The following is a 14,817-nucleotide window of genomic DNA, read 5'->3' on the forward strand; positions in this document are numbered from 1 at the left end:
GAGGCCAAGCCTTTATGTATATCTATGGCATTATGTATATCATAATGTATATGATAGGTTCTTGATCAGTCAAGCCAGGAAGGGAAATGGGGAGAAGACAGCAGATTGGGGCTGAGAGGAAAATTGGATCAGCCATTATGAAATAGTGGAACAGACTTGATAGGCCAAATGGCCTAATTCTGCTCCTATATCTTAAGGTCTTATGTCATCTTTGGTGTAGAAAATTCAGCTGGTGAATGAAGATCTCAAAAGGGATCTTTTTGCTGAAATAGTCATCAATTTTTCATCAGTTTTTGCAATTTTCATCGATATGAAGCCTTCAGTTGGATTATCTTCAGATTGGGCTGAATACAAAAATGGTACAGTCCTGACTCCAATAGCATGCATATTTTGAGTTGTTCTTGGAAGAACAAACAGATGTACAGAAGATATTCTATCTTGCATCTTCCATGTTATCTAAACTCAAATTTAGAAAATTATCTTTACTCTGCGGCACTTCCCAAGCCTGAATCCAATAACGAACTTATATTCATATAATACATTTTCAGAAATATGAAAAAGTTAATTGCCATTACACATTGCCATTGCAGTTAAAACTTGCTACTCCACTTTGTTCTTGCCATTCAGTCTTTTCCTGTCAAAAGATGGTGTCTCTCTGTAAAGTTGACCTTCACTGGTGATATTGTATCATGGAAACTTCCCAAATTTCAAAAATAATTATTTGAAATTTCTGCTCACAGTATCAACCTCACTATGATAAAACATGGCTTTTAGGCTGTATCTGTTTCACAGGTATATCTAAAGCTGAACAATTCTAGGCTTACCACGATAAATCCCAGCACTACCAGCTATACTCACAAGCATTGCTATTTGTGATAAAGTGGTGTCACCCAAATCAAAGAACCTGGGATCAGATTCAATGTCAACTGGTAACAGTGACAGGCTCCTGGTTTTATTTGACCTTGCCCTTGTTAATCCACATGATGTGAAATGTATACCAGTGAGAGCTGTGAACTATGCTGCCATTACAACATGATTTACAACAACAACTGCTGTCCATGGAAGATATATTTCTATCAGAGTCCTCACACAACAAAGAGTAATGGTGACTAGGAGCTCAATGGTTTCAACATAAAAAATGGTCACAAACCCAATTCAGATTATTGGGATGGACCTTCGACTTTATTCAATAATGTAAAATGTGTTCAATGAGTTAGTGGTTTGCTTTTTATAATCATCAATTTTCTTCAAAAGAAAAAGAAGTCAGCAATGAAATGAAATGGATTGTTCAGCTACTATCATCAGTTATACATCAGTACTTGCAAGGTAGGTATCCCCTGAGGGATGAGTGTTTTTAATATTTACAGGCACATACATGGATACTTAGCTCAATATTCGTTGGAACAAATTAGGAATCCGCTCTCATGAGGTCATAGAGCAGTGGGTGTACATAGTGAAAAATGCCCCACTACGGAGTTTAAGCAAATTCTCTTTTCATTGGGAGAGAATGCATTTTTACTGAAGATCAGAACACACACTACAAGTGCTTAATATGTCAATGGCTACACCAGTGAGGTAAAGCTCCATTACTCTTTCACTATTCCACAACTGGATGAACAAATAAAAACACCAAGTGTTCTTAAAAAAGGGGAACACTTATCACAAATAACTTAGGCTATACAGTATGAATAAAAGGGTTTAATTAATGTTTGTTACATTACAAATTATATTGTCAGAGCTCACGTCCAGAAACTCTAGCTGATGTTAGCTATGATGGGAGCTGTTCTTGCACATGGTTCAAAGGTTGTCCTTATCAGTGAATTAACGATGAAATCTGCCACATTAAATATTATATATATTGACCTACGTATTGATGTATAGTCCTACATCTCTTAAATACTGAGCACTGAACGATAGTCTGATAACAGGAAATCATTTCTAAAACTGGTTTACTGACTAAGAAATTGGTTTATATCACTGAAACATTAAATTGACACTCATATCCAGGTAAACATAAATATACGTATTCCATCATGATCCAGAATCAGTATGTTACTGATCAAATCTTGCTCAATATTTGAATATCATGCTTTCTTTCTTCTCCTTGCCTGTCTGATTTATTTTATTTAGAGATACAGTGTGGAACAGGCCTTTCAGCCCAATGAACCACTCTGCCCAGCAGCCCACCTATTTAACCCGACCCTAATCACAGGACAATTTACAATGACCAATTAACCTTCTGACCTACTGGACTGGAGCACCTGGAAGAAACACACGCAGCTTAGAGAGGACGCTGGAATTGAACTCTGAACTCTGGCGCCCCCAAGCTGTAATAGCGCTGTGCTGCTACACTACCCATCAGGTGTACTCCAACTGAGGGCAGGGAATCAAAGTTTGCAGTTTGCCTAAGTGACAGCAAACAAGAATTCAGTAGGCAAACAGGGAGGAGAAGTGCTGCAAGAAGAGCATCTGTTTCTCTGAGGAAGCCTTGAATGTGCTAATAAAAGAGACGAGAACTGCTCTTTCATTTCGGAGGCTGAAAAGTGCCAAGGCAAGATGTTGGGAACTGATGTCAGATCAAGCTCGGGACCTGGCTAGAAATTTAAAGATCTCATCAAAGTGACTAAGGCTCCTACACTCAAATTTCCCTGACTCTTTCTTTAACCCTGCAACATCTGGAAACTGTCAATGTCAGTTCCAATGTTAATGCCCCAGGTGTCTGGACTGGACACGGTAAAACACATGCATGACAAACTAACATATACAGTGGCATGCAAAAGCTTAGGCAACACTGGTCAACATTTCTATTACTGTGAACAGTTAAGTGAGTAGAAGATGAACTGATCTCCAAAAGTCATAAAGTTAAAGATAAAACATTCTTTTCAACATTTTCAGCAAGATTAGTGTATTATTTTTTGTACAATTTTAGAGTGAGAAAAAGGAAAAATACAAATGTTTGGGCACCCCAAGAGATTTGAGCTCTCCGATAACTTTTACCAAGGTTTCAGACCTCAATTAGCTTGTTAGGGCTATGGCTTGTTCACAGTCATCATTAGGAAAGGCCAAGTGATGCAAATTTCAAAGCTTTATAAATACCCTGATGCTTCAAACCTTGTCAATCTTCAAACAGCAGCCATGGGCTTCTCTAAACAGCTGCCTAGCACTCTGAAAATTAAAATAAATGATGCCCACAAAGCAGGAGAAGGCTATAATAAGATAGCAAAGTGTTTTCAGGTAGCTGTTTCCTCAGTTCGTAATGTAATTAAGAAAAGGCAGTTAACAGGAACGGTGGAGGTAAAGTTGAGGTCTGGAAGACCAAGAAAATTTTCCGAGAGAACTGCTTGTAGGATTGCTAGAAAAGCAAATCAAAACCCCCATTTGACTGCAAAAGGCCTTCAGGAAGATTTAGTAGACTCTGGAGTGGTGGTGCACTGTTCTACTGTGCAGCGACACCTGCACAAATATGACCTTCATGGAAGAGTCATCAGAAGAAAACCTTTCCTGCACCCTCAACATAAAATTCAGCGTCAGAAGTTTGCAAAGGAACATCTAAACAAGCCTGATGCATTTTGGAAACAAGTCCTGTGGACTAATGAAATTAAAATACAACTTCTTGGTGGCAATGAGCAAAGGTATGTTTGGAGAAAAAAGGGTGCAGAATTTCATGAAAAGAACACCTCTCAAACTGGCACGGGGGTGGATCGATCATACTTTGGGCTTGTGTTGCAGCCAGTGGCACGGGGAACATTTCACTGGTGGAGGGAAGAATGAATTCAATAAAATACTAGCAAATTCTGGAAGCAAACATCACACCGTCTGTAAAAAAGCTGAAGATGAAAAGAGGATGGCTTCTACAACAGGATAATGATCCTAAACATACCTCAAAATCCACAACGGACTACCTCAAGAGGCACAAGCTGAAGGTTTTGCCATGGCCCTCACAGTCCCTCGACCTAAACATCATCGAAAATCTGTGGATAGACCTCAAAAGAGCAGTGCATGCAAGACGGCCCAAGAATCTCACAGAACTAGAAGCGTTTTGCAAGGAAGAATGGGCGAAAATCTCCCAAACAAGAATTGAAAGACTCTTAGCTGGCTACAGAAAGCATTTACAAGCTGTGATACTTGCCAAAGGGTGTGTGACTAAGTACTGATCATGCAGGGTGCCCAAACTTTTGCTTCAGGCCCTTTTCCTTTTTTGTTAGTTTGAAACTGTAAAAGATGGAAATAAAAAAGTAATCTTGCTTAAAATATTAAAGAAATGTGTCATCTTTAACTTTATGCCTTTTAGAAATCAGGTCATCTTTTACTCACTTAGCTATTCATAGCAAAAGAAATTTTGACCGGGGTACTCAAACTTTTGCATGCCACTGTAAATATCATAACTATATAAAATTGCCAAATGCTTTTTATCCCAGAACTGGGTGAGAGCTTTGCCCAGTTTAGCACTGTCTCACTCAGACTAGCCAAGTTTTAAACTGAATTCTTAACTTATCTCAGCTTTGAGATAAGTAGCAAGAACTGGTTTTGCTATTAATAGTTACCTAGAAAGGCCAACATTTATAGAATATAGAACTGTACAGCATGGGAACTGGCCCATCTTTTCACAATGTTGTTCAAAATTAATTAAACTATTAATTAAATGTTTAACTAAAGATCGATGTTAAGATGTTCAAGGGCATCTTCAATCTATCACTGCTGCAATCAAAGATTCCCACCAGCTTCAAAAGGGCATGTATCATACCAGTGCCCAAGAAGATCAGGGTGAGCTGCCTCAACAACAATTGCCCAGTACCACTCACATCTATGGTGATGAAGTGTTTTGAGAGGTTGGTCATGGCTAGAATTAATCCTGCCTGAGCAAGGATGTGGACCCACTGCAATTTGCCTACCACTATGCAGATCTACAGTGGATGTAAACTCACCGGCTATCCGCTTGTCCTAGGAGCCCCTGGACAACAACAATACCCAGATCAGGCTCCTGTTTATCGATTAGAGCTCATTGTTCAACAGTACCATCCCCTCAGTAATAATGAATAAGCTTCAAAACCTGGGCCTCTGTACCTCCCTCTGCAACTGAACACTTGTCTTTCTCGTAGGGAGACCACAGTCAGTGCAGATCAGAAATCACATCTCCTCTTCACTGACGATCAACACTGGCACATAGCAAGCTAAGCACACATCACTGATGCTCTCCTCTCTCTACCCTATGACTGTGTGGCTAGGCCAATCTATATATTAACAAACGACACAACTGCTGTTGGCAAAATCTCAAGTGGTGATGGAGGGGAGTACAGGAGATAGATCAGCTGGTTGAGGGGTGTTGCAACAAGGACCTTGCACTCAACATCAGTAAGACCAAGAAATTGATTGTGGACCAGGAAGGGAAAAATAGGAAAAAATAGAGGGGTCGGCAGTGTAAAGGGTGAGCAGCCACAAGTTCCTGGTTGTCAGCCTCTCTGAAGATTTATCCTGGGGTCAGCAAAATGATGCAATTATGAATAAGGCAAGCCAGCGACTATGTTGCATTTGGAGTTTGAGGAGATTTGGTATGTCACAAAAGGTTCTGACAAATTTCAATGAATGTACCATGGAGAGCATTCTGACTGGTTTCATCACCATCTGGTATGGAGGCACCAATGCACAGGATTGGAAAAAGCTGCAGAGGGTTGTAAACTCAGCCAACTCCTTCACGGGCACCAGCTGTTACCGGGTTCGGATATGGTCCAAGTGTGGAGTGAGAGACACTGAAGCAGGTTGATAGTCCACAGACTTTAATCCGAAGTGTTAAGGGGAAATTCAAACAGTAAACGCTAGGCCAAACAGGGCCATTAACTAAAACTCTCAAGAGGAAAATGAAGCCTACACTGCGGCTGAAAAGAACATCTAAACATTAAACGAATACCGCTCGTCTTCAGAGTCAGCTGACTTGAAAGTCCAAATATCTCAGGGAAGGCTGAAAGCAAAACAGCAGTGAAGCGTTGTTCTGCTCTGTCCAGGTCTCGACAAGCACTACAACAACAAGTATGGAGTGAAGAGTATCATGATTAAATGATAATTAGCTGACACGTGCAAATTCACAAGCACAATTGCCGTTTCTACTGCGCTGCCGAATCTGTGGTTGTGACACCAGCCTCACCATCAGCAAGGAAATCTTCAAAAAGGTGGCATCCATCATTAAGGACACTCCCCATCCAGGACGACCCTCTTTCTCATTACTTTCATCAGAGAGGAGCCGATGGAGACACACACTCAATGCTTTAGGATGAATTTCTTCCCCTCTGCCATCATAGTTCTGAACGATCCATGAACCTCTAAACAATACCTCACTAGTTTTCTCTCTTCTTACACTTTTTATTGTAATTGAGAGTGATTTTTATGCATTGCACTGTACTGGATGAGAAAAGGGTGTGTCCTGGATGAGTACCGCCTTCCTGAGGCACTGCCTTTTGAAGATGCCCTTGATGGTCAATGCATGTGTCCTACTAAAATACTTGAAAGTTAGTGCCCATGATGGAGCCCATGGAGAACTTGTAAGCAACCGAACCACCAGGAGTCAATGCATGTGTCCTACTAAAATACTTGAAAGTTTGAGGGTGAGGTGGAATCCCATCTCTTGCTAATTTTCCCTGTAACTTATTCTCCCCACACTCTCAACAGCCCCAGATTTTACTTTTTACACCAACCGAAGCAATTTACGGAGCCCTCTCTGCAAGAGACATCTCATCTAATCCCACCCACTTGTGTCATTCCCAAGCATCTCATTCTCAAGCACATCTAGCCTTAAAGTGGAGCCTGACCCGAATCAACTTTGAACGAACTCTACGCTGTCCATAATCACAAAGTACTTCCAGGTGTTTGTGCTTACCTCTGTGTCGGGACTGTAGTTTCTGTATGGCACATTGGTGAAGTTCCTCTATACATTGTGGTCTGGTTGATGGGTGGAGTAGATCTCTCTGTTGATGCCATGGAATTCGGAAATGGACTGTTAGCTTACTCTCCCTGTCCAGGTCTGACACCGCTGAAATATAGAAACACCAAATTAACAATCACACTCTACTATTATCAAGAATGAGACAATAACTCAACAATCCACTTGTAGCTTTTGCCCCTCCAAGTGTTAATTCATAAAATCATGGGCGATGGAAGCAGACACTTTGGCTCACCGTTCACAACGCACGCTGTCCATTTATACTTATTTTACACTATTACGCTTCTTCTCCCTGCACCCCCTCCACACTGCACCCCCATACCCAGAGTCACCTAGGAGCAATTCACCCTGGCCGTCCTTCCAATCCGCACACCTTCGGGAACTGGAACGCTCACGGGGAGAACGTGCAAAATCTGTACAAGTAGCAGTGGAGGTCAGTAGTGGACTGGGGCCACTGGGGCTGTGAGACAGCAGCCTTCTAGCTGTGCCACTCTGATTGAAGAGAATATTTTAAACACTAAGATGAATACTGCTATCTATAATTGACCACTGATACTCTCAGATACAGTAATAAATAACAACATGGCTGGATGATTACCACCCATGATATTACCCACTGTAGAATCCGGCATCTCCCAGGTTCGAATTCCATCTAGGCCTGACAGTCTGATCTCCAGCCCGTGGTTTCAGTATCACTTGGCTGTGATGGGTTGGGGAGGCGGGGTGGTTGGGAAACTAAGACAGGTTTCAATACATCTGATCCTTCTTCCATTGATGATATAGGACAACATAGCATATGGCATGACAAGTTAATCCACTCTGTCAGAGTTGTAGCCTTCTATGATCTTGTGATACTTTGCTGGGGTTGCAGGCTAGCAGAAATAATACATAAAGGGAGAAGTTTGTTGCATAACAAATGCAAAACATCAAATCACTTTGACTGAATGTTGCTTCCTTAATTATCATTCCTTGAATTACATATTTCTATGTATTAAATTTGCCATCTAGCTAAGTTTTTGAACAGTCTATGACCTTTTGCCATAGCCTAGTAATAATGTCTTTATCATGTGCTTTCATGAAGTTTGAGAAACGTAACTGAAACTACTATTAGCATCAAGGGAGCAATTTTTATTTACATTCATGATTGAATGTTCAACCACTAGCTTACAATACCGATCCCAAAATAATTCTTTATTCATCAATTTGCACAGATTCCACTACCAATTTATGCCTTTGCACCACAGCAAAGAAACAACTAAAGTGCCCCTGTTATCAATGGGAATATAATATAAATAGGCTAGAACGAATCCCACAAAGTACTTTCATTTTGAAGCAGTTTGTACAAGTGAAACAAAGAGCCTTGCTGATTACAATATTATAACTCAAAGCAGTACATCTGATTCCTTAGTACCTTAAATTAGGACAACAGCAAAATCGGGGATTGAATCTAACTTTGATCTCTGGTCTGTTTGCTAACTGTTAGCAGCATGTGATTTAATAGGTAGTGTTCCCACTTCCAAGTCAGTAGATTGTAGGTTTGAAACCCACTCGGAAAAACATGCAAAGAGTCCAGCTGACTCTCCTGTGCAGAAGAGGGAATGCAGTGCAGAAAGAATGAAAGTTTAGGTTTTACTGTATTGCACTCTTCAAATAAATAATTCATATATAAGCCTCATGTGGAATTTTAATGGAATGAAGAAACTGTTCTGGCATTAAGAGTATAAATATTCAGTCCAGGGATTAAAGTGTATTATTTTCATTCCTTCATCGCCACATCAAGGCTCTAATGCTGAAGCACCTGTACATTTGAACGATTGATCTGAGGCCTTTTCTCAAGCACCTTGCCCTCTGTGTCAAAGTGACAAACAGCCTCTCTGTTATCATCCTTTATTTGTGCATCCCCAGATCGGCCTATATAGCATCTTCCATAACTAGAATCCTATACTTATTCAGCATATAGCACCTGTGGTTTCTGTTTGAAAACCCAATTAGTCCTGTTTTCCTGCTCTTATACCACAACTACCCAAGTTTCTCCTCCCATATTTTGAAAGTAACAAGCTTTGCAGGCAAAACATTTTTAATTGTATCATTAAATAATTCCATTCATTTCCCCTTTTGTTCTTTTACAGCTTATCTTAAATTGGTATGCTTTGCTTCTTGATCACTCTGACACACCAGATTCAGTTTATCCTGATTTAGTCCATGAAAAGCTTTCATTATTTTAAGCAACTCTATTAAATATTTCATTAACCTTCCCTGTTCCTTACAGAAAAAAATGTAGCTGTATTCTTCTCATGAAGCTGAAGGCTTTTATGCTGCTGCTGGTTCTGAGAATCCAATATCCATGAGGCTTTAAATACATATAATACAGACCCAGAGCCGCACATTTACCTTGGTCTACAAACTTGATTGTGAATTGAGAAAAGGATGATACAAGAAGCCCCTACAAGGTGTTCTTGGCCGAGTGTCGCTCTTGTTTTGTCTTCCCAGTGAGACAAAATCTTTATTCCAAATTAATTCTTCATAGTATGCCTGTGACTCAGAATTCACCAGGATTCCAGATGTTGCCTCCCAGAGAAGAATTTTTTAGCTGATATCCAATCATTTATTTATTAAACATATTTATCAATAATATGCCCAGACCTACTCGGATTCAGCTGCAGCATTTCTCTTTGATCACCATAACCCTGAACCCCAAAGTGACCCCCTCCAGCAGTGCAGTAAAGAGAAATGCAGTTCACACCCGGACTTGACAGATATTTGTAAAGTAAAACATTGCAGGGAAAAGAGCATTCATTCAAACTCTTATGAAACTCTGACTTTATCTGCTTTGTGCCATTTGATTCTGTGAATTCCCCTGCTTGGGCTGGGAACACAAAGGAGTTTAGTTGGTAGCACGTTTTAATGCTAATTATAAAAAATAGCAGGCAATGATAATGTGTTCTAATGGGCTTGATCAGTTTTATAAACAATGACACACACTTTGCATCGGTCTTGTCACAACATGAAGCGTCAGTCTGCTAACATGAAAAGGTCTAACATGTTCTGAGCAAGTGAAAGGGCCTGTAGATAGAGTAATGGGTGGCCTTGCTATAAAACTGATTACTAATTCTATCACAAATGCAGAAAATTGTAATAAACTCCAGGAAGATAACCATTCTAAAAATACATTAAATATAAACAGAGAAGGTTTGAATATGTAAAATATAATGTGATAAAGCAGTGTTTTTAAAGTAGGTGATATTGTCCCCCTGAGGCCAGTGAGAGTTTCTAAGGGCATGATGAAGATAAAGGGGGCAGTTGGGGCACTCAGTAGCAGGGGGGGATAGTTGAGAGATTACAGGATTAATTTTTAAAATTAATTACTTATTATAAGTATTTGATACTTATTATAAGCCTCAGGACTTGCACCACCAGCTTCAAGAACAGTTACTACCCTCAACCACCAGGCTCTTGAACAAAAGGGGACAACTATACTCATTTGCCCCATCATTGAAATGTTCTCAAAACCAATGATCTCACTTTTTAAGGACTTTTTTAATCTCATTATCTCATGTTCTTGCTATTTATTTATATTTGCATTTGCACAATTTGTTGTCTTCTGCACTCTGGTTGATCTTTCATTGATTCCGTTATAGTTATTATTCTATAGATTTGCTGAGTATGCCCGCAGGAAAATTAATCTCAGGGCTGTATATGGTGAAATATATGTTTTTGAGAATAAAATTTACTTTGGAAGTTAATCCTCAGTGCCTCATAATTGATTATGATGATCATGCAATCATCTCATCTTTTGCTAATCTACCGTTCTCTTAGACTTTGCTCAAACACATTATAGTTGTTGAAAAGCAGTGTGGCACTTCTGTAGTTGGCTTATCGTGAGAAATCTGGACTGATGACATCATGTTATTTCTGGTCCTAGTCTGCACATTATTGCCGTTCACTACTGCAGTACGCATGGTAGTGTGATGGTTAGCACAATGCTTTACAGTATTAGTGACATGGGTTCAGTTCCTGCCGCTGCCTGTAAGGATTTTTTATGCTCTTCCTGTGATTGTGTGGGTTTCCTCCCACATTCTGAGACGTACCAGTTGGTAACGTAACTGGTCGTTGTAAATTGTCCTATGATTTGGGGCATCGGGCGGCACAGCTCAAAGGGCCAGAAGGGCCTATTCAGTATTGTATCTCAATAAAAAATATATATTAGTATGATTCCCATACTCTAATCCTGCAGTGACACAATTCTTGTGAATTAGGGTATGGTGTTCAGTGGGTTAATATTCAGAATCTGCCCTTTCAAATGGTCTCGGACGCATTTCTCTAGCCCATGGCCCAACCGAGATATTGCTGATGTACCTTCAGACAGAGAATCAGGTATTGCCTGAGTTATGATGATGTCATAACTTTCCCCTTGGTTGATTGCAGTGCTTGAGTTTGGACTTAAACAATTGGTGATTGATCGTAGTCATTAATCCATAATGAAAATGGCGAAAACAGACCCAATGAAACAGAAGTTTAGACAGTATAGAGCGGAGGATCTGAAAGATGGATTTATACCAGCACCAAGCAACAAACAGCAGAAAATCTGTCTGCTCTGTGGAAAGTATTGTCAAATGAGGCAACAAAACTGTCTAGGAACATTTGAAGAGAATACACTCTGATAACGCAAAAAATTGCCTTATTCTTTGTCACTTCATGAAAACTTTCAGAAACGCAAAACACTTCAAAACATGTTTGCCAGCACTTCACAACAAAAAAGAAATGGTTTGTGTGCTTCATTCAACATTTCACTGCTCATTGATAAATCTGGAAAGCCCCATACAATTGCAGCAGAAATGATTCTGCCAGCAGTAAGGCAGGTTCTGAGTACAATTTTGCATAAGTCAACAGACCAAACATTTAAAGCAAATCTGCTCAACAACAATTCTGTTCAAAGACAAATATGCACAACATATTGAAGCAGCTATAAAGAAGGCAAGACAATGGCTAGATTTCATTAGGAGTTTGATGAGATTTAGTTTGTCAACTAAAACACTCAAAAACTTCTACAGATGTACTGTGGAGAGCATTATGATTGGCTGCATCACCGTCTGGCAGGGGTGGGGTGGGTCTACTGCACAAGATTGGAGAAAGTTGCAAAAAGTTCTAAGATTAGTCAGCTCCATCATGGGTACCAGTCTCTGTACTATCCAGGATATCTTCAAGGAGCGGTGCCTTAGAAAGGTGGCATCCATCAATCAGGACCCCCACCACCCAGGACATGCCCTCTTCTCATTGTTACCATCAGGAAGGAGGTACAGAATTCTGAAGGCACACACTCAATGATTCAGGAACAGCTTCTTCCCCTCTGTGCTGTACTTCTCAATGACTCTATGACCCTGCCATCCAATTTCTCAATGGACATTGAACCCATGATCACTAGCTGACTACTTTTTGTTTTGCACTACTTATGATAACTTAACTATTTAATAGACATATATATACTTAATGTATCTTGTTGTTTTCCTCTATACTTATCATTTATTGCATTGTACTACTGTCATAGAGTTAACAAATTTCATGACATATCCTGGTGATATTAAAACCTGATTCTCATTTTGAAGTGCTTTAATTTCTCAGCCTTCTTACTTCAGCATTTTTCAATTTGTAGCATAATGTTTTCTTTTGAATTCAAGGCGGTAGAGATCCATATAATTGAAAGTTAATCAATTTCAGACTATTGGTATGTACAGATTGAATAACTTCCCTGTTAATAGTTAACTAATCATTTATATTAGTAAATCACTTCTATTATCTTGTAACCACAACAGGCCATTTGTGATCTACTGATCTACACTTTTTACAGTATTTCTTGCTGCAACTCCAAAACCTCAGTAACTGAGCAACAGAATCAGGTAACACCTGTGTCTGTGCATCAGAGGCTGAGATCCAAATCAACATTAACAATTTCATTAATGCAATTAAGAGAATGGATGTTTCATTCAACACCACAAGGCAATCTACCCTTGCTGCTCCACATTGGCGTCCAACAATTAAAGTTCACCCCTCCAGAAAACATACACCACCACAAATCTCAGTGAAAGATGACTTTCACGATGAAATTCAACACAAATTCAATGTGCCAATACAAACTTCTGTTGCTTGAAGAAGATGGTTCTTAGAAGCTCTAGACCTCAGATATGGCACAAAACTCATTGCCTACTGGCGGCAGTGATCTCTGACTTGCTCTATGATTATGAGTTCTGATCCACCCCTGGGAATAGCTGGCCCATAACCTCTTAAAAGGGAACATTTGTGTGTTTGGAGCAGACAGAAAACTTGCAGAAGTTTCAGAAAGCATGAACTCCCTCACAAATTTCCTACTTGCCTGCCAAGTTGGCCATCACCTGCCCTGTTAGTGCCCCACTTTGCTTCTCCTCTGTTTAGAAAATTATCTTACATGGAATTCGGCTTGAAGATGTCACTTGAAACTACACTTCAAAAAAAGTTCACCCAAAATGATCTCAAAAAGAGTTTTTAGCAAAAATTACATCAAATACAAATTGAGTGTGTTGCTCTTGTCTCATAAAACTGGATTAATTAACATTGAGTGCTTCCACCAATTAATTGTGTTTGTGGATCCACCAGGAACTCCAGAAATTAAGCTTATTTTTAGACATATGAACATGGGGATATTTTCAAACTTTTTGAGTATAATTTATTTTAGAGTTATTTCCTCTTGTGCATGAATCTGACTAACAAATGCTTCTGTAACATGTTTGTAAGTTATTTTTGTTTAAGATCAGTTACCTGCAGCAGGCAAAACATACTGTTCAAATGTTCTTCTTTATATAATAAGGAAACTTTATGTGCTTCAATAAAACTTTAGCAAATTAACACTCCTAAATATATGAATAAAGATTTCTTAAAGCAAGGAAACTTTGCTCAAAATCACTCTCTGATTATATTGGTTCATGAAAATTGTCTGTTCTGTGCTAACCTCTACAGTACTGTTTTAACTTCCCTCCATGGCCTCATTGCAAATTTTTGCTATATAATCTCCTCCAATTCAGACCTCTAAGTGAGACAGAATTGTAGTGGCTGTACAATTGGTAGTTTGCCTTCATTTGAAAAGACCTCTTGTACTGTCTCCCCATTGTAGATCTAGAGCACAGCATCCAATCTCAAAGATGGACGCAGGGAAGGAATTATCCTGTGGAAGTTTACTTTCCAATCCTCTGAGTCCATTACAGATCCACTGCCCAGTGTCCAGCATTGACTCAGTGCTGGTGTGAGAGGGATAAACGCTGCAGATCTACCTTCCCTCAGAATCTGTTCATAGAATCTCTTCAGAGAGAGGCTGTGTATTAAGTTGGGACTGTAATGAAGCTGTGGTTCGGTGAAGAGAGACAGAAGGAACTGGTGCCATTTTCAAACACTGGCTAAGTGGCCAGTTCTGTTTTAACTATATATTTTTGTCAATTACAATTCTAGAAGGTGCACTGCATTGTTGGAGGTGTTTGCTTACTGTCCTCTCCTGTGATATGTCCCAGGACATTGCTTAACACCCAATGTCAATTGAAGATCCAATAGGCCACACCCATAGCCCAATGGTGCCTATTAATAAACAGTTTTTTGTAGAAAGTTCACAGACTGAGAGCAATGGACTATCCATGTCAGATCACACGAGAATATTGAGCACCTGGACGAACCTCAATGTAGTCACAAGAGAACCCGCAAACTTCACACACAGAGCATCTGAGGTCAAGATTGAACCTGGCTGCCTGATGCTATGAGACCCTGGCTCCACTAGCTGCTCTGCAGTACCTCACTAAATTTCCAAAGTGGGTGTGATTGTAGTTCCAATGCACAGTGCCGTGCAGAACGCAGACCCAGTCATACTCTAG

General features: G+C 39.8%; 1 protein-coding gene across 3 annotated transcripts in view; it reads right to left on the reverse strand.

Moving 5' to 3' along the window:
• The window catches only part of nhsb (Nance-Horan syndrome b (congenital cataracts and dental anomalies)), a 452,286-nt gene that overhangs the window by 96,770 nt on the left and 340,699 nt on the right, over positions 1–14,817 (reverse strand). For 2 of the 3 annotated variants that reach the window (XM_059967993.1, XM_059967994.1), the window contains one exon: positions 6,869–7,021. The exons of the other annotated variant lie outside the window; for it this stretch is intronic. In XM_059967993.1, coding sequence (XP_059823976.1) covers positions 6,869–7,021 — 153 coding nt within the window. The remainder of the gene's footprint in view (positions 1–6,868; positions 7,022–14,817) is intronic. 3 annotated transcript variants of the gene reach the window in all.

This window comes from Hypanus sabinus, chromosome 4, assembly GCF_030144855.1.
Source record: "Hypanus sabinus isolate sHypSab1 chromosome 4, sHypSab1.hap1, whole genome shotgun sequence".
Taxonomy (NCBI): Eukaryota; Metazoa; Chordata; class Chondrichthyes; order Myliobatiformes; family Dasyatidae; genus Hypanus; species Hypanus sabinus.